Source organism: Mytilus californianus, unplaced genomic scaffold, assembly GCF_021869535.1.
Source record: "Mytilus californianus isolate M0D057914Y unplaced genomic scaffold, xbMytCali1.0.p SCAF_8, whole genome shotgun sequence".
Classification (NCBI taxonomy): Eukaryota; Metazoa; Mollusca; class Bivalvia; order Mytilida; family Mytilidae; genus Mytilus; species Mytilus californianus.
In genome coordinates this window covers 113,233,088-113,253,813 of record NW_026262734.1, presented here as the reverse complement: position 1 = coordinate 113,253,813, position 20,726 = coordinate 113,233,088, and the positions used below count along the sequence as shown (strand labels likewise).

General features: G+C 33.8%; 1 protein-coding gene across 2 annotated transcripts in view; it reads left to right on the top strand.

Moving 5' to 3' along the window:
- The first annotated feature begins 2,517 nt into the window (after window positions 1–2,517).
- Window positions 2,518–20,726, top strand: part of LOC127712405 (G-protein coupled receptor 143-like) — a 31,328-nt gene continuing 13,119 nt past the window's right edge. The window contains exons 1-6 of one of the 2 annotated variants that reach the window (XM_052218812.1): window positions 2,518–2,585; window positions 13,689–14,003; window positions 17,376–17,470; window positions 17,984–18,072; window positions 19,730–19,822; window positions 20,596–20,708. In XM_052218812.1, coding sequence (XP_052074772.1) covers window positions 13,730–14,003; window positions 17,376–17,470; window positions 17,984–18,072; window positions 19,730–19,822; window positions 20,596–20,708 — 664 coding nt within the window. In that variant the 5' untranslated portion in view covers window positions 2,518–2,585; window positions 13,689–13,729. Of the gene's footprint in view, window positions 2,605–13,688; window positions 14,004–17,375; window positions 17,471–17,983; window positions 18,073–19,729; window positions 19,823–20,595; window positions 20,709–20,726 lie in introns of both variants that reach the window. The other variant, XM_052218813.1, reaches the window with a different exon arrangement.

Sequence of the window (20,726 nt, the reverse complement as noted above, 5' to 3'; positions counted from 1 at the left end):
GTTTAAATCTATAAATATAACATGTATAAAGTTCAAAGATAAAGGTTCTTTGGTTATGTTAAACATTTAAGTGTTTATACAGTAAATTACGTTAAGATGCAGTTAAGTGCATACTTCCGCAGTGTACTGCAGCTAATGGTCTGATAACTGTCTTCCCTATCACAGATCCGTCAAAACATAAATTGGCCAAGAAAGGGGGGAGTTATTTGTTGCTAAAGTAAAGCGTTTATGGAGCACCTTAATTGAAACAAACAGTGATATTGTTTTAAAGGTCTTACTTTTTTATTTTGATACATAAGCGCAATATTGGACTTCTTTATCTGATATCAGAAGAAAGCAAAATTGAAGAAAAAGAAGACGGGTCGACACATACAATGACAGATAAATGCTTAGTTTTCTGGAAGATATGCTCACGGCTTACCACCAGGCACACATATTTCATCATGTTCATTGAAGACATCATATTTAGAAACGATGGCGGAATGTGTTTATGGCAGATATAAAACATTTCTAAACATGCTAAAGTCGACCTGAAAAATATTTTGTGATTGTCAAAAACGGTTGCAACTTGTCCCACCTAACTATTTATTAAAACATAAAAAGGATACCAAGTATTACGAAATATAGCTTAACAATGCAACAGGAATAAAAACCAGCAATACCCGACTCCTCCTAAATAAATCCCATCAAACATAACCAGCAATACCCGACTCCTCCTAAATAAATCCCATCAAACATAACCAGCAATACCCGACTCCTCCTAAATAAATCCCATCAAACATAACCAGCAATACCTGACTCCTCCTAAATAAATCCCATCAAACATATTCACACCTTAGTCCTATAACATAAGACCACAATATGTTTCTGTATATTTGGGACAACGTCGTTAGGACGTAAGAGAGAGGCGAAAGATACCAAAGGAACATTCAAACTCATAAGTCGAAAATAAACTGACAACGCCATTGCTAAAAAAAAAAAAAAAAGACCAAGAGACAAAACAGTACACACAACACAACATAGAAAACTAAAGACTGAGCAAGATTAACACGAACCCCACCAAAAACTGGGGGTAATCTCAGGTGCTCCGGAAGAGTAAGCAGATCCTGCTCCACATGTGGCACCCGTCGTGTTGCTCATGTTAGTACAAACCCGGTGATAAGTCTAATTCGGTAGGTCACATTCGGGAAAAAAGGGACGGGATTGTAGTTGCGACAATTGAAACATATCCGTTGTCATCTGTGAAACGAATATTCAATAAAGACCAACTAACTCGTGATGGCATAGTCCTTGTGAGCAGCAACCCTCTATCAAGGAAATCTTGATAGGAAATACAAGCCCTGGAATATCGTATCAACTGGGTATGCAGGCACTACCGTAATGTTGCTACATAGAAATAGAAAGTTCACAATTAGAAGCTGAAATCATCTCTTTTGACGTAAAGTTTTGTTTTCAACCGACCTTCATTGTCAATTTCTAGAAGTAATTAAGTCAAGATATGAGGAAGACTTAACTGTATCTGTTTTATCCTTTATATATAGTTCGATGGTATAGATGCGTTCAACATTGTCACCAAATGTTCAATTATCTAGTGAGAGAACAAGTATGAAGTCAGCCTCATATAAATAAAGGAACAAGTCGCCAAGAAGAGGGACACAGTTAGTTCCAATGGGAATGCCGATTGTTTGTTGAAAAACACGTCCTCCAAACGTAACAAATATGTTGTAAATCAAGAAATCAAGCATCTTGATAATGTTAGTTTCAGAGAATTTTTTGTTTGAATCGGAGTGATTTTTACAAAGTACGATTTATCCTTTCCTAAGACAAAATACTTGTATCTACGATGGGCGTTGGCCATTCTCAGGCTTTTATGAAACAAAGCAGACCAACTCTTTCAATTTGTCTTTTGGTTTGGAAATGTGCATACAAAACGTTGTAACAACGTTGAATAATGTTACTATAGTAACCCACATCGTTAGATAATTCTTATATTATTTGCATATTAGGGATCACGTTTACATAACTGGTCGAGGGGGGCTTCCGGTAGTGTCTCTTGAAGTTATTAATTTTTATGCCAATTTTCTCTGTTCTTTATAATTTTTGGATTTATCATCTATTTATTATATTTTAGCACAACGTTATTCTCTATTCTTTATATTTTTAGCCGATTTTTCTCTATTCTTTATTTTTTTGTCATTTATTCAGCCTATCTCGCCCATTATTCCTTCATGTAAACCCCATCCATCCCCTCCTTGATGTGGGTCGTCATTTCTGTAATCATTTTTTTTTCTCTTCTTCTTCTTCTTCTTCTTCTTCTTCCTACTTCTCCTTTATTATTATTTATAATATAATTAGTATCATTTTTTTCACATCAGATTACTATATTATTCAGTATCTCAGCTAGTAGTTTACCGAAAAGGAATCACCGTTTTAAAAAGCCAATAAAAAATTGGTATGAGCACGGATATGTATCGTTTCTTTTAGAGTGTTTCTACTGAATTTTGTTGTTGTTACAAAACAAGAAACCAGTCGACATTGTCACATGCCAAAACAATAAAAAAAAATCACAGACAAGAAAGTAAACAGTAAGCAGATTAATTGACTGTTTGACATTTATTAATTTATATGATAACATATTACTTTCATTACAGTGAAATGATTTGGATATGGGGAAAATAATCAAAATTCTAGTTAAACATGGGTCACACGGAAGTTGAAATAGATCCTGCATACAAATCTTCCTGATTATAAAACAAATGATAGATCATTAATATCTATACTTACTAAATACCTAATACAATTAACTGAGTCCGGAGCGATTTTCTGATTTGGTTGCCAATCTTCTCTCTGGATTTGCGGGCTGGAACGATATATTCCTAAAGGATAAGAGTGTCCTAATCCTCTAGTGAAACCCATCTTGTAATTCTTGCCGTAAACTCAGGGGCGAAACTTAACTTTGTAAGGCCAGTAGCCAGCTGGGCTCCTAGACTTGAAAATCAGTTAGCCCAGACAATAAGTTAGTAGCCCACTTCATTTCACTATGAGTGTCACTGGTGAAGCCCGCGAAGCGGGCTGAACTTGCTAGGGGGGTTTGGGGGCATGCCCCCCCATGAAAATTTTGAAATTTTAGACTCAAAACCCTGCATTCTGAGCATACCTGGAGGTGATTTAGATGCTTGGGAAAATGTAAATTTTGTCTTATTTTTTGTTGTTGACTTCAATCAAATTTAATTAAAAAAATAATCAAAATTCTAGTTAAACATGGGTCACACGGAAGTTGTAATAGATCCTGCATACAAATCTTCCTGATTATAAAACAAATGATAGATCATTAATATCTATACTTACTAAATACCTAATACAATTAACTGAGTCAGAAGCGATATTCTGATATGGCTGCCAATCTTCTCTGGATTTGCGGGCTGGAACGATATATTCCTAAAGGATAAGCAGTTCCTAATCCTCTAGTGATACCTATCTTGTAATTCTTGCCGTAAACTCAGGGGTGAAACTTAACTTTGTAAGGCCAGTAGCCAGCTGGGCTACTAGACTTGAAAATCAGTTAGCCCAGACAAAAAGTTAGTAGCTCACTTTATTTCACTATGAGTATCAGCGGTGAAGCCCGCGAAGCGGGCTGAACTTGCTAGGGGGGTTTGGGGGCATGCCCCCCCATGAAAATTTTGAGATTTTAGACTCAAAACCCTGCATTCTGAGCATACCTGGAGGTGATTTAAATGCTTGGGAAAATGTAAATTTTGTCTTATTTTTGTTGTTGACTTCAATCAAATTTAATAAAAAAAAAATCATTTACAAAATGGGAATCTTCATGCCCTGTGTACCAGTTTTTTTTTAATATCTTTTTAAGACAACTAAAGAATTCTCTGTCCTTAAATACATGTAGATGATCGATGAAATATTTAATTTTATTTCTTTAATAATTTAATTTAATTTATTAAATATCTTGATCGATTTATTTTTGCGTAACTACGTACATTTGTAAAAAAATGACCCCCCTTTTTTCTCAAAAGACTTGTACACGTATTTCAAAAGCATTGTCATAAAATTGATATCTCCTCTGATTTTCTCTTTTTTGTAAACTGTTCAGTAAGTAGGAAACTAAAATCATTTTGAACTAATGTTATTTATTTGTGGTCGACAATATTCTACTTTCGTTTTTGACCTTCATTCTCTGGACACTACGTGGGGTTTGAAAAGGGAACTACAAAAGGTATTGTTTTCCAGATTCTTAACAACATTATATATTATACGTTCTTTTATTTGACTGATATTATTTCATAACATGCTATTGTCATCTTCTCTGAATTTCTTCGCTTTCTTGAAGCCAAAACCGAACAGGGTATTTGATCGCTTCATATTGTAAATGACCATCGGAACGTCTCTCTTGTTATCCTTGCAAACATAGGATACTTTCCGGACTTTAAATAGACGACCAATCAGTGACCTGAATTAACGTGAACTATATTTAGTCAATGGTAAACACTGATTTTACATCCTTGTTTATCACGACCGCGACTTTGCGACAATACGACTGTCGACACTTGCCTGTATACATTTTAAAAAGATTTTTTTTTCTTTTTGAATTTATATTTTTGTCAGTGAAGTAGCCGGCACTTGGAGCCACAGTAAACAGCGGATTTCCGTCTGTCGAGTACTTTGTTTTCAATTCGCCACCTGGGCTACCACAACTGAATAAAAAGATCGCCCAGGTCAATTTCTGGTTGCCATGGGCAACTGGGCGACCGTTAAGTTTTTTCCCTGTAGACTACAGTACTACCTGTGACTTTATCTTATTAATGGTGGCCATAAAAACTATGTCCACCATGATGGCCCTATATGTCCATCATTATACCCTGTGTTGCTTAATTAATACACAAGGTATTAATCAAAAACTAGTCATGGATAAATAGAAATCAAGACTGCATTGAAGTGTTAAATTTATACAACTTACAGGTCAAGTGTCTCAGGTAAAATATTTGTCAAATTTAATTACTGTGATTATGACAAGAAAATTCAAAAATAAAATGAAATAATAAAACTAGTTGAACATATAGGTAAATAATTTTTTTTTTAAATTGTCTCATGACTGTTTGTGTTGAAGTTATAACACATGTATAACTTTTAAACAATTCTATCAATTTAAGTTATTTTTTACATGTATTTTTTGAAAAGTGAAGAATAAATGAATATTATCTTATATAATGCAAACTTTGACAATGCCTGCCTCTTTCTATTTAAAAAGGGTTTCTCAAATTAATTTTTCTAAAATCAAAATTGTTTATACTTAGAGAGACTGATCTGCATTTTACATTGTTTAACGAATGTTTTAAAAGATTATATTTAGGACATTATTCTAAATAAAATTTAGGCAATTCATTATTTCTCTGTTGAATAAATATATTCAAAATATATTCATTACACCAAAATTTGATGATATTTTTATTGTCATATAAAAATATTATAATTAGTTTTGTGACAAAAAACCCCAAAACAAACATTATAATGCAAAGAAATAACAATTCTAAACACATGGAAAAAAATTATTAGGTTCCTGCCCTCAGTTCTAATGACTATTTTATAAAGGAGCCAATATTTTAAACATGTTCCATGTTTTCTCAATAATAATAATATCATTGTTTAGAAGTTTAGCCATGTTAGCATTTCTTATACTTTCTGTTCTTGGGTAACATGGATAAGAGACATTATTATGAGAATGTAAACAATTTTCAAATAGATTATTTCTTAGTTGTTTTGTTAATTTTACAATCTAGGAGGAAGTGTTCTTCATCGTCCAACTAATGGCACAGTTTACATATTCTATCCTCTCTAGGAATTTTATATTATCCATTGTTTCTATTTCTTAATTATGACCACTAATTCTTTACCACATTTAAGCATTTGAGTTGACAGTTAAGTTTTCATCATAAGTTTTTATTCTATTTTCAAAAATATATTTATATTTTTTCTGTAAATTCATTTTTAATCAAGGGCTTTAAAGATACTAATTCATTCAAGTCCCTACTTTATTATTAACTTTATCTAAAAGGCCTGGGTTGAGTGAAATATTCTTGGCAAATGTATACCAAGAATATGTATTATGCCAGTCCAGCAGTTTCGAGAATATAATACACAGAACAAAAAATGATTTAATTCATAGATCATAAAAATGTCACAATCTATAGAAGTGTACTTTATATTTTCTGGAGACAAATTCTTTTCATAAGATTCACTTTATTCTGAGAGATAAGAACATTTTATTTTGTTAAGTAAACAGACTTGTTAAATTACTGGCTTCATGGTTCCTTTAAACATGTCATTTGATAATTATTGTGATTATAAGTTAAAATTAATAATAATTCATTTCATAATTAAAATGAACAATTGAATACAATGAACATCATGTACAATAACTTTTTTATTTCTTAAAAAATTATTATTTAAAGGATTTTCTGTTTTGTTTTCAAATGCTAGTCAATAACTTATCTTTGATTTTATTTTCCATTTTTAGGCAGTTAAGCTGCCTTATGCTAGCACCCTAGATTTGTGTTCTTCCCAACGAATGCTGAAAAAAGTGCCATTGTTATAATCCAGAAGGCTAATATGTTATTTATAACTAATTGGACATTTTTTTCATACTTTTAATTCTGGAATACAAAAAATATGACCAGAATAACCTTAAATGATCGTCGAACGACCCATAATGTTTGAAGTTGCACATAGGAAATAGTGCTCAATACAAATCCGTACGTAGTTTATTATCCCCTGTGCTTTTGGCTAGGATGTCAAAGAACAATTGTATGAAATATTTCATCGCCGAAAATCCGTAATTACAAATTGTTTATATTTCCCAAATGGCAAAATGCGCAGGAATATTGTTCATGTACAACAAATCTCTTTGATAGAGGAAATAAAGTGATATATCTTAGTTGGCAGTAATTTTAACTTATCATGCCAAATAAGGTTGTTTTTTTATGAATGAAACGAGGTCATGGAACAGATCCGGAAATCGACGTTGATGGGATGTTTTAAGCAATGTGGACAACTCATCCCCGAGACAAGTCGGACCGAATCCACTCGAACCGTCTAAAAAGACAACTCGGACGGCTTGTCAGATTTTCTTAGGGTTTCATAAAATGTTAGACTAACTTGTATAGCGGAGCCATAAGCTTTTGTTTGTGCATTGGGGTCTATTTAGGGGTGTTTTGAGGGGCCTAAAGAAGGGATGGGTTTAATGAAGAACCCCATAGGATTTTATTTTTTTAAATTTTCAAATGACTATTTTTCCAAAACAGTAAGTGATAGATACACGCAGTCTTCAGTAATAAGAACAGGACAATAAAACAAATCAAATAAAATATAGGATGAGTCCCTGGGGGTCGTCCCAACACCCTTCAATTTGAAAATGTGCTTTTATCTTGTAAACGGTCGTGATCCCCACCCCTAAACCACATTTATACTTGTATGGGACAATATAACAAATAAAATGAAATACATGGGGATTCCTTGGGGTCACCCCACCCCCTCCTTTTTTAAGAACTTGGAAATGGTCGAGATCTCCACCCCTAAACCATATGTATTCATGTATAAGACAATAAAACAAATTAAATGAAATATAGGGGAGTCCCTGGGGTCATCATACCCCTTCCTGTTTGAGAACTTGTAAACGGTCGAAATCCCCACCCCTAAACCAAATATATTCATGTAAAGGACAATATAACAAATCAAATAAAATACATGGGGAGTCCCTTGGGTCACCCTACTCCCTCCTGTTTGAGAACTTGTAAACGGTCGCCATCCCCACCCCTAAACCATATATATTCATGTATGGGACAATATAACAAATCGAATGAAATATATGGGGAGTCCCTGGGGTCACCCCATTCCGTCCTATTAGAGAACTTGGAAATGGATGAGATCCCCACCCCTAAACCATATATATTCATGTATGAGACAATAAAACAAATCAAATGAAATATAGGGGAGTCCCTGGGGTCACCACACCCCCTCCTGTTTGAGAACTTGTAAATGGTCGAGATCCCCACCCTAAACCATATATATTCATGTATGGGACAATATAACAAATCAAATGAAATACATGGGGAGTCCCTTGGATCACCCACCCCTCCTGTTTGAGAACTTGGAAATGGTCGAGATCCCCACCCCTAAACCATATATATTCATGTATGGGACGATAAAACAAATCAAATAAAATATAGTGGGAGTCCCTAGGGTCACCATACCCCTTCCTGTTTGAGAACTTGTAAACGGTCGAGATCCCCACCCCTAAACCATACATATTCATGTATGGGACAATATAACAAATCAAATGAAATATATGGGTTGTCCCTGGGGTCACCCCACCCCCTCCTGTTTGAGAACTTGGAAATGGTAGAGATCCCCACTCCTAAACCATATATATTCATGTATGGGACAATATAACAAATCAAATGAAATATATGGGGAGTCCCTAGGGTCACCATACCCCTTCCTGTTTGAAAACTTGTAAACCGTCGAGATCCCCACCCCTTAACCATATATATTCATGAAAGGGACAATATAACAAATTGAATGAAATATATGGGGAGTCCTTAGTGTCACCCCACTCCCTCCTGTTAGAGAACTTGTAAACGGTCGCGATCCCCACCCCTAAACCATATATATTCATGTATGGGACAATAAAACAAATCAAATGAAATAAAGGGGAGTACCTGGGGTCAACCCCCCCTGTTTGAGAACTTGTAAACGGTCGAGATCCCCACCCCTAAAACATATATATTCATGTATGGGACAATATAACAAATCAAATGAAATATATGGGGAGTCCCTTGGGTCACCCCACCCCTCCTGTTTGAGAACTTGGGAATGGTCGAGATCCCCACCCCTAAAAAATATATATTCATGTATGGGACAATATAACAAATCAAATGAAATATATGGGGAGTCCCTAGGGTCACCATACCCCTTCCTGTTTGAGAACTTGTAAACCGTCGAGATCCCCACCCCTAAACCATATATATTCATGAATGGGATAATACAACAAATCGAATGAAATATATGGGGAGTCCCTTGGGTCACTCCACTCCCCCCTGTTAGAGAACTTGTAAATGGTCGAGATACCCACTCCTCAACTTTATTTTTTCTTGTTCGTCATTTCAAAAAAGATTTGAATGACATACAGGGTCACATATGCATATCACGTTACTAGACCAAACCAATATGTACTGGACTTTGCCCAATGTCAGGCGACCATGGGAATGACGAATTATGTGAGCTTTGTTTGGGAGACTTCGTAACGGCATCCTGTTACAATTATTTCTTGTTTATTATAAAATTTTATTGATGCAAAAAATTAGTCTAGGTTAATTGAATTTACTTTAATTATTTTATTTCTGGGCCTATAATAATTTTCATGTATAGCTCATTTTAAGGAAAACATATAAATCTTTCAAGCAGTGTAAAGCCCAAGAATGATTGACAAACTGTTTTATAATCACCTGTCATTTTATTCCAAACTTGGTATGGAGTGACATGATGGACTTGGGGTGAAGATGGGGGTCATTTACATTGATATATGAGTTGCTTTTGAAAACCTTGATGAAATATTAATTAATTTACCTTAATAATCAATTCATTAAATAAACATAAATGTACAATTAGTTATCAAAGGTACCAGAATTATAATTTAATACGCCAGACACGCGTTTTGTCTACATAAGACTCATCAGTGACGCTCAGATCAAAATAGTTATAAAGCCAAACAAGTACAAAGTTGAAGAGCATTGAGGACCCTTAATTCCAAAAAGTACAATATACGAATGTTTAATGTTTGTTCTTTCAAATCTTTTTAAAAAAAATGAAGCAACACTGCCACAGTTTTCATAATTACATTTGCCTTGGTTTTTGGTTAACTGCCTACAGCGCTTACAGTGCTTTGATTACTCAACATAATTACCAAGAAAAATATTAAAAGAATAAGAAACTAAGACAAATATACGGGGGCCAATACGGCTTTTTATACGCCCGTTTACGGGACGTATTATGGTATACCGCTGACCGTCCGTCCGTCGTCAACATGTCGGACATTAATTCAAAAACACTTTAACCAATATGCATGAAATTTTAGTGAATTGTTTATATCTATTGACGTGAGCTCCCTTTCGTTTTTAATAAATTTCAGATTTACCATTTCCGAGTTTTGGGGTTTTATTCATTAAAAAAAGGGGGATTTTCCAGTTTTCGGACAATAACTCAAAAACACTTTAATCAATATGCATGAAACTTTTGTGAATTGTTCATATCTATTGACGTGAGCTCCCTCTCATTTTTTATAAATTTAGGATTTACTGTTTTCGAGTTTTGGGGTTTTATTCATTAAAAAAGGGGGGATTTTCCAGTTTTCAGACAATAACTCAAAAACAATTTCACCAATTTGCAAGAAACTTTGGTGAATTGTTTATTTTTATCGACATAAGCTCCCTTTTGATTTTTATACGACCGCAAAAAAATTTTTGTGGTCGTATATTGGTATGACGTTGGCGTCGTCGTCGTCGTCCGGCGTCGTCCTGCGTCGTCCGAAGACACATTGGTTTTCGCACTCTAACTTTAGTTTAAGTGAATGGATCTTTATGAAATTTTACCACAAGGTTCAATACCACAAAAGGAAGGTTGGGATTGATTTTGGGGGTTATGGTACCAACAGTAAAGGAATTAGGGGCCAAAAATAAGCATTTTTGTAACTTCCAGACATAACTTGTGTGTTAGTGTATGGATCTCTCTGACATTGTACCACAAGGTTCCATATCACTAAAGGAATGCTGGGATTGATTTTTGGTGTAATTGCCTCAAAATTTTAGGAATTAGGGGCCAAAAAAGGGGCAAAAAACAAGCATTTTTCTAGTTTCATGACAATAACTTGTGTGTAAGTGTATGGATCTTTCTGAAATTGTACTACAAGGTTCCATATCACAAAGGGAAAGCTGGAATTGAGTTTGGGGGTAATTGCCGAAACGTTTAGGAATTGGGGGCCAAAAAGGGGCCAAAAAACACATTTTTCTAGTTTCCAGACAAAAACTTGTGTTCAAGTGTATGGATCTCTCTGAAATTGTACTGCAAGGTACCATACCACAAAGGAAAGGCTGGGATTGATGATGGGGGTAATTGCCTCAATATTTTAGGAATTAGGGGCCAAAAAGGGGCCAAAAACAAGCATTTTTCTAGTTTCAGGACAATAACTTGTGTGATAGTGTATGGATCTTTCTGAAATTGTACTACAAGGTTCCATATCACAAAGGGAAAGCTGGGTTTGAGTTTGGGGGTAATTACTCTAAACGTTTAGGAATTTGGGGCCAAAAAGGGGCCAAAAAACACATTTTTCTAGTTTCCAGACAATAACTTGTGTTCAAGTGTATGGATCTCTCTGAAAATGTACTGCAAGGTACCATACCACAAAGGGAAGGCTGGGATTGAGTTTGGGGGTGATGAATCATAAGGGGGTTCAAAAAATTTGGGGGGGGGATTTATTTTTTTTTCCTTTTTTTTCTTTTTTTCCTTTTTTGTTTCTTTTAAAATTTTCCATTTTAAGTTGGTTATTTCTGATTTATATTTAAAATCAAATAATAATGATATGGTAGGAGATACACACCAAACAGGATGTGTAAATTATTATATAATAAGTATTGTGCAATAGCAAGAAATTTTCAATTGCACAGTATTGCACAATAGCAAGAAATCTTCAATTGCACAGTATTGCGCAATAGCAAGAAATCTTCAATTGCACAGTATTGCGCAATAGCAAGAAATATCCAATAGCACAATATTGCGCAATAGCAAGAAATTGTCAATTGTACAGTATTGTGCAATACCAAGAAATATTTAATAGCACAGGATTGTGCAAAAGAAGATACTTCCTATAAATTACTTATTTCTTGACCAATTTCAATGGGGTTTTATTCTTGATTTCATGGGGTTCTTTAATATGCTGAATCTAACCGTGTATTTAGTTTTTGGTTTTTGGTTCCGTTTTCAAATTGGTCTACATTAAGGTCCAAAGGGTCCAAAATTAAACTTAGTTTGATTTTAACAAAAATTGAATTCTCAGGGTTCTTTGATATGCTGAATCTAAACATGTATTTAGATTTTTGATTATGGGCCCAGTTTTCAAGTTGGTCCAAATCAGGGTCCAAAATTAAACTTTGTTTGATTTCAACAAAAATTGAATATATGGGGTTCTTTGATATGCTGAATCTAACCATGTATTTAGATTTTTGATTTTTGGGCCCCGTTATCAACTTTGTCCACATTGAGGTCAAAAGGGTCCAAAATTAAACTTTGTTTTATTTCATCAAAAATTGAATTATTGGGGTTCTTTGATATGCCGAATCTAACTGTGTATTTTGATTCTTAATTTTTGGTTCCGTTTTCAAATTGGTCTACATTAAGGTCCAAAGGGTCCAAAATTAAACTTAGTTTGATTTTAACAAAAATTGAATTCTCAGGGTTCTTTGATATGCTGAATCTAAACATGTATTTAGATTTTTGATTATGGGCCCAGTTTTCAAGTTGGTCCAAATCAGGGTCCAAAATTAAACTTTGTTTGATTTAAAAAAAATTGAATATATGGGGTTCTTTGATATGCTGAATCTAACCATGTATTTAGATTTTGGATATTGGACCATAATAGGTGAATGTCCAATTTAAAATTTTTAAGTTCTTAGACCACATTCATTCTGTGTTAGAAACCTATGCTGTGTCAAATATTTAATCACAATCCAAATGCAAAGCTGTATCAAGCTTGAATGTTGTGTCCATACTTCCCCCAACTGTTCAGGGTTCGACCTCTGCGGTCGTATCAAGCTGCGCCCTGCGGAGCATTTTATTATAAATTTCAGACTATACGTTTCAGATTTATTGGGTTTTATTCATTACAAAAAGGGGGATTTTCCAGTTTTCGGACAATAACTCAAAAATGCTTTTAGCATTTTTTATGAAACTTTGGTAAATTGTTTATAACTATTTTTGTAAGATCCCTTTTGATTTTTATAAATTTTCGATTTTATGTTTCCCAGTTATAAGATTTTATTTGTTTATAGTAATAAGATTTTATTTGTTTATAGTCTGACAACAGATTTACTAAGTGTTACACAACAGCACAGTGTATATTGCACAACAACAGCAAGAAATCTTTCATATAACCAATTTCTAGTTCTTTGACTACATTTATTCAGAAACCTATAATAGATCAAATATTGAATTACAATCCAAATTCAGACCTGTATCAAGCTTGAATATTGTGTCCATTTTTGCCCCAACTGTTCAGGGTTGGACCTCTGCGGGCGTATCCAGCTGCGCTCAGCGAAGCAGTTTATTCCGTATTGGCCCTGTCCGAAAACCAATATTAACTCCGGATTTATATCGACAGGACAACGTCACTAGTATTGCACATGCTGATTTATCCGTAATAGGGCTGATTTACTCATATCATTTAATAATACAAAGAATTATTTATTATCCAGAAATGATTAATTTCGCCAAATATGTATCTGTATATATATCTGAATTAACTTCGTATAGGAAGAGATCCCCCTTGGTAACATCAAGCTAGATAATGTAGAAAGTACATTTCTCATTTGTATAACACTAATGAATATTCCCTTTATGTTTTTATTTAACAGAACACAATGGAGGAAGATAATCTCTAATATCAACAGTAGCCATGGCATCACCAGCTTTCTTCCATACCTGTGCTGTTTACAATAACATCACTAAACATGATCATCATCATGAGGCGAGAGTATTGGTGGAGAGAGTTGTCACGATTGTTGCTATGACATTCTGTATGATAAGTTTGCTGGTTGTTATCTATCTCTTGTTACCTAGAGATGTGAGAGGATCAGAATGGTGGAGAAATCCTGGACGTATTCTTGTTGGACCAAATTTAAATGCTATAATAAGAGCTGTTGTGATTACAAGTTTCCTTGGCACTTTAGGTAAGAAAAAGATGATGAGTCTAGAGCAGCTGGTCTAGAAATGTTTCATTTTTGTGTTGTTTTGGAAAAATGTTTGTTTATGCACATGATACATGTACATGAGTACACACCTTCATTACACACTTATAGATTATCTATGGTTTTGAAATCTAGAGGGAGTTTTTTGGCAACCATCTCATTGATGTAGCCAAGAAACTTCCTGGAGTTGAAAGAATGTTGATAATCTGTTTATTGCTTTTCCCTAGGCAATGTCATTGACATTGACTTATGACATTATTGTGTTCTCGCACAACTTATAAATTTGAGAAAATCCATTCTCCTGATCCATAAGAAATCGTGAGATAGAGAATTATCACACAAAGATCAAACCAGAAAAACAGGGATACTGTGTCTTGTGTTTCTATGTAAAATGAAGTCTCAATAAATTAGCAATGTGATGAAGAATGTACTCAAGCACCCATTTACACAGATTGTGTATTATTAAGTTGATATGGACCTATTCTTTTCACTGCAATCGAGTCAGTCCATAGTCATGATAATTCTGCAGACAAATTGTATCATGGTATATTGTAATTAAAATTCATAAATGTAGTTCATATTATTTTACAGAGATTGTTTTTTTTTCATTTTGAAAATGTTGTTGATATAAACTTTGAACCCGTCATCAATATTTTTCATGGTGTATACATTATATCAATGCTGATAAAAATAGCCAAGACATCTAGAGGGCAAAATATAGTCTTCAGCAATGATAAAAATAGCCAAGCCATCTAGATGGCAAAATATAGTCTTCAGCAGTGATAAAAATAGCCAAGACATCTAGAGGGCAAAATATAGTTTTCAGCAATGATAAAAATAGCCAAGACATCTAGAGGGCAAAATATAGTCTTCAGCAATGATAAAAATAGCCAAGACATCTAGAGTGCAAAATATAGTCTTCAACAATAAGTCTAGCTCTCAATCTTTCCTAGTCTGTAAAAATTGTGAAACAACAATAGATCTGTCATCAACACCTAATTCTCCAGCATTCAGATTTGGCATAAGACAACTAATGACGAGGTTCATACCCTACTCAATAAATACATTTTTAGAGGCATAAGTACACATATTATTACTATGAACAATATTTATTTATACAATATATTAAAAGTCTCAAATAATTATTCTTCTTTCAATTAATTTCGGTATTGAATTTTGTTTGTTCCCTGAAGTTCGAGAGTCTCAGCATTAAAAATTCAAAATGACCTTGTACGATCTGTACTTAGTATCTTATTTGTTGTTGGGATGTATAAATACCCTGCCACGTCTGGTCTGTGTTTTTGTTTAAAGATGTCTTTCTGCTTTATATCGATTTAATGAGTTCAGCCCTTTTCAACTGATTTTTATAGTTTGTTCTTATTTTGTACTGCCACTATTCCAGGTTAAGGGAGGGTTTGGCACCATCAAACTAGTTTAACCCCGTCACATTCTGTATGTGCCTGTCCCAAGTCAAGAGCCTGTAATTCAATGTTTGTTGTTTGTTGCTTTACATTGTATATCATATTTGTTTATCTCGTTCATTGTTTTGTACATAAATTAGGCCATTAGTTTTCTTGTTTGAATTGTTTTACATTTGTCTTTTCAGGGCCTTTTATAGCTGATTATGCGGTATGGGTTTTGCTCATTGTTGAAGGCAGTAAGATGACCCATAGTTGTTAACTTCAATGTCATTTAGCCTCTTGTGGAGAGTTATCTCATTGGCAGTCATACCACATCTTCTTGTTTTTATATTATATGTCAGCATATGGTCTATAGAAATCTTGTACTTTATTGAGGATTTGGTCTATAGAAAACTTGTACTTTATTGAGGATTTGGTCAAAGAATTTGGTCTATAGAAAACTTGTACTTTATTGAGGATTTGCTCTATAGAAAACTTGAACTTTATTGAGGATTTGGTCTATAGAAATCTTGTACTTTATTGAGGATTTGGTCTATAGAAAACTTGTACTTTATTCAGGATTTGGTCTATAGAAAACTTGTACTTTATTGAGGATTTGGTCTATAGAAAACTTGAACTTTATTGAGGATTTGGTCTATAGAAATCTTGTACTTTATTGAGGATTTGGTCTATAGAAAACTTGTACTTTATTCAGGATTTGGTCTATAGAAAACTTGTACTTTATTGAGGATTTGGTCTATAGAAAACTTGTTCTTTATTGAGGATTTGGTCTATAGAAAACTTGAACTTTATTGAGGATTTGGTCTATAGAAAACTTGAACTTTATTCAAGATTTGGTCTATAGAAAACTTGAACTTTATTGAGGATTTGGTCTAGAGAAATCTTGTACTGTATTGAGGATTTGGTCTATAGAAAACTTGAACTTTATTCAGGATTTGTTCTATAGAAAACTTGTACTTTATTGAGGATTGGGTCTATAGAAAACTTGTACTTTATTAAGGATTTGGTCTATAGAAGACTTGTACTTTATTGAGGATTTGGTCTATTGGAGACTTGAACTTTATTGAGGATTTGGTCTATAGAAATCTTGTACTTTATTGAGGATTTGGTCTATAGAAAACTTGTACTTTATTGAGGATTTGGTCTATAGAAAACTTGTACTTTATTGAGGATTTGGTCTATAGAAAACTAGTACTTTATTGAGGATTTGGTCTATAGAAAACTTGTACTTTATTGAGGATTTGGTCTATAGAAAACTTGAACTTTATTGAGGATTTGGTCTATAGAAAACTTGAACTTTATTGAGGATTTGGTCTATAGAAAACTTGTACTTTATTGAGGATTTGGTCTATAGAAAACTTGTTCTTTATTGAGGATTTGGTCTATAGAAAACTTGAACTTTATTGAGGATTTGGTCTATAGAAAACTTGTACTTTATTGAGGATTTGGTCTATAGAAAACTTGTACTTTATTGAGGATTTGGTCTATAGAAAACTTGTACTTTATTGAGGATTTGGTCTATAGAAAACTTGTTCTTTATTGAGGATTTGGTCTATAGAAAACTTTATTGAGGATTTAATTTGTGTTTTACCTTAACCCAGATGATAAATGAATATTTGTATCCAGCAAATGAGCCTCCTCATGTGGTTTTTATAGTGATAATTTGATTACCAGACCAAATATTTCATGATTATTTGATTATTTCATAATTTAGAACTGTATTTTTGATTATTTGATTATCTTGTTTAAAAAAACAATTAATGATTATGTGATTACTTGGACACCCCCATGAGGGGCCTGGCAAATGAAAATAAATTAGTAATTTGTTTTTAAGGTTATAGCCATGCCTATAAATGAAGTGAAAATAAATATTTGAATTTTGACCTTGGTTCCTATATAATATTCTCATGATTATCAATACAATCTGTTTCAGGAATTTTAGTAAGATCTGCAGTGCAGATGGATGAAAATTTCCCTGGTCCAAGTGAGGTGGTTAATGGTGGTCATATATTTTGTATTGTAATTAATGTAAGTATTCTATAAATCTGATGACATTGATTATCTTTATATTCAGGATTTCATTCAAAAGATGTTTTGTAAATGTTATTTCATATATGAATATAAGGGATATACAGATGAGATAGCACCTTTTTCTTCAATTTGAAAGATTGTATAACATGTATGATATGCATTTTGGTAAGAAATAGTTATTTTTCTGTCTATATGAATTTAAAAAAAAATCAGTTGCCAATAATAACGAAGAATGAACCTTATCTTGTTTACTTCTTATCTAATCTGGAACTTAATTATAATCCAAATCAACAAAAAAAAAAAATTATTTCAGACCACTACTGTCATGGTCAATTGTTAAACAGCAATTTTCTTAATTCTAGATTTACATGTTATAATCAGACTCGCATCATTTACCTGCATGTGTAATCAATCAACCAGATGAAACATTTCAGTATGTGCATGGTGTGTCATTGGGTTTCTGTACCATTGATGATATTTCCTTTAATTCACCTACTATTATCACTGCAGGTATTTATAGAATACTTCTATGAGAGTTCTTACTTTTGGATAATTCTGTATGCTATAGAAGCTTTAATGGTGGCCAACAACAAAGAGCTGTAAGTATCATTAGATTTACATCCGATAGCCACACACATGACAGTTTCATCAGATAGCCTCATGCATGACAGTTTCATCAGACATCTTCACACATGACAGTTTCATCAAATAGCCACACTCATGACAGTTTCACCAGATAGCCACATACATATTACAGTTTCATCAGATAGCCACACACATTACAGTTTAATCAGATAGCCACATACATGACAGTTCTATCAGATATAGCCACATACATGACACTTACAACAGATAGCCACATACATGACAGTTGCATCAGATAGGAAAATACATGACAGTTTCATTAGATACCCGCATACATGACAGTTTCATCAGATAGCCACATGTATGACACTTTCAACAGATAGCCACATACATGATAGTTTCATCAGATAACCACGTGCACATGCATGACAGTTTCATGACAGTAACAAACATGACAGTTTCATAACAACACCACACACATGACAGTTTCATGATAGCTACATACATGACAGTTTCATTACACCACCACACACATGACAGTTACATCAGATAGCCACTAATATGACAGTTATTTCAGAATCATTTCACTTTTATGAATATAAAAGAGATCTGGGGGTTTACAACAATAAACCAAAATTAAAGGATAATTAAAGACAAAATTATGTATTTAACAATTCCATATGTCAAGCTCTAATTGATGGAGTGTATTTCTATTTCTGCATGAAATATTTGCCTTCATCAAGCAACAGTTACATTACTGTGGTGTAGAACTACATCAGTAAAGCACTTTTTAGGGGAGGGATCACCATTGATGAGTCTAATGTATTAGCAACATTGATTAGTCTAATGTATGAGCACCATTGATGAGTCTAATGTATGAGCACAATTGATGAGTCTAATGTATGAGCACCACTGATGAGTCTTATGTATGAGCACCACTGATGAGTCTAATGTAGGAGCACCATTGATGAGAATGAGCACCTTTGATGAGTCTAATGTATGAGCACCACTGATGAGTCTAATGTAGGAGAACGATCAATGAGTCTAATGTAGGAGCACCATTGATGAGTCTAATGTATGAGCACCATTGATGAGTCTTATGTAGGAGCACCATCGATGAGAATGAGCACCTTTGATGAGTCTAATGTAGGAGCACCATTGATGAGTCTAATGTAGGAGCACCACCAATGAGTCTAATGTAGGAGCACCATCGATGAGTCTAATGTATGAGCACCACTAATGAGTCTAATGTATGAGCACCATTGATGAGTCTAATGTATGAGCACTATTGATGAGTCTAAGGTATGAGCACCATTGATTAGTCTAATGTATGAGCATCATTGATGAGTCTAATGTATGAGCACCACTGATGAGTCTAATGTATGAGCGCCACTGATGAGTCTAATGTAGAAGCACCACCGATGAGTCTAATGTAGGAGCACCATGGATGATGAGTCTAATGTATGAGCACCACTGATGAGTCTAATATAGGAGCACCATTGATGAGTCTAATGTAGATGAAACACAGATCTGACGCCTAATGTTATAAGCAAGCTAGTATCTTATACAAGTTTTTTCTAACCATAATATGAAATGTTTCGTTCTGCATGAACTATTTGCTGTAATCATAAACCAATTGAATTAAATCTAATTACCTTTACTTTGTTATAGACCTACAGCTGTAAAGTATATTCTTGGATGGATCATGCCTGGAATTGTATGTGGATCAGGATTATTACTGCTATATCATAATGGTATTAAAGAGTAAGTATTAAAATTGTTACCATGGTAACTTAAGTTGTCTGCCTTGTTTATTCAAATTAGTCACTTATTATTATGCCACATAACACTATGGTTGCTTTTTCCAAGACATAAAAGTAGATCTGAGTTGTTAGCAGGTATGGGTGACCTTTTGGCGAACAAAGAAATAGTTTATGGCAGGGTTACTGAAAACTCAAAAGTTTGCAAGAACTTCACAACAAGCTTTACAGCAGTTTGCAGTAACTTTAACATACCTTAACCATAATATGTTACACATTATTTATTGAACATGCTTTATTGTATGAAAACAGATTTCTTAGTTGATAAAATTTGAATTTGGAGGAATGTGAGTTTGTTTGATTTGAACATTATGCAAAATACAGTTAGTCAACCTTATTATCATACTTTGTTATGTTTCAGGTATTTGGCCATTTAACTTTATTGATTCCAGTGTTTCTAATGCAACTTTTGTTTACCCAAATGCCCATCTAGCATACAAAATGAGTTTTTTTTATGTTTTTTGGTCTGTGCGTCCGTTGGTTCTTCCGTCATTTCGTCCGTCCCGCTACAGGTTAAAGTTTTTGGTCAAGGTAGTTTTTGATGAAGTTGAAGTCCAATCAACTTGAAACTTAGTACACATGTTCCCTATGATATGATCTTTGTAATTTTAATGCCAAATTAGAGTTTAGACCCCAATTTCAGGGTCCACTGAACATAGATAGTGTGAGTGGGGCATCCGTGTACTATGGACCCATTCTTGTTTTATTATGTTTCAGGTATGATGGAAAGACAGAAATTGAAAGAGCAATGTTATACTTCATCTTTCTGTTGCCTATTTTATTAGTGTTGATTTGTAATCCATTCCTGTTTTATTTTGCATCAAAAGCAGGTGAGTTTGTAAAGGCTA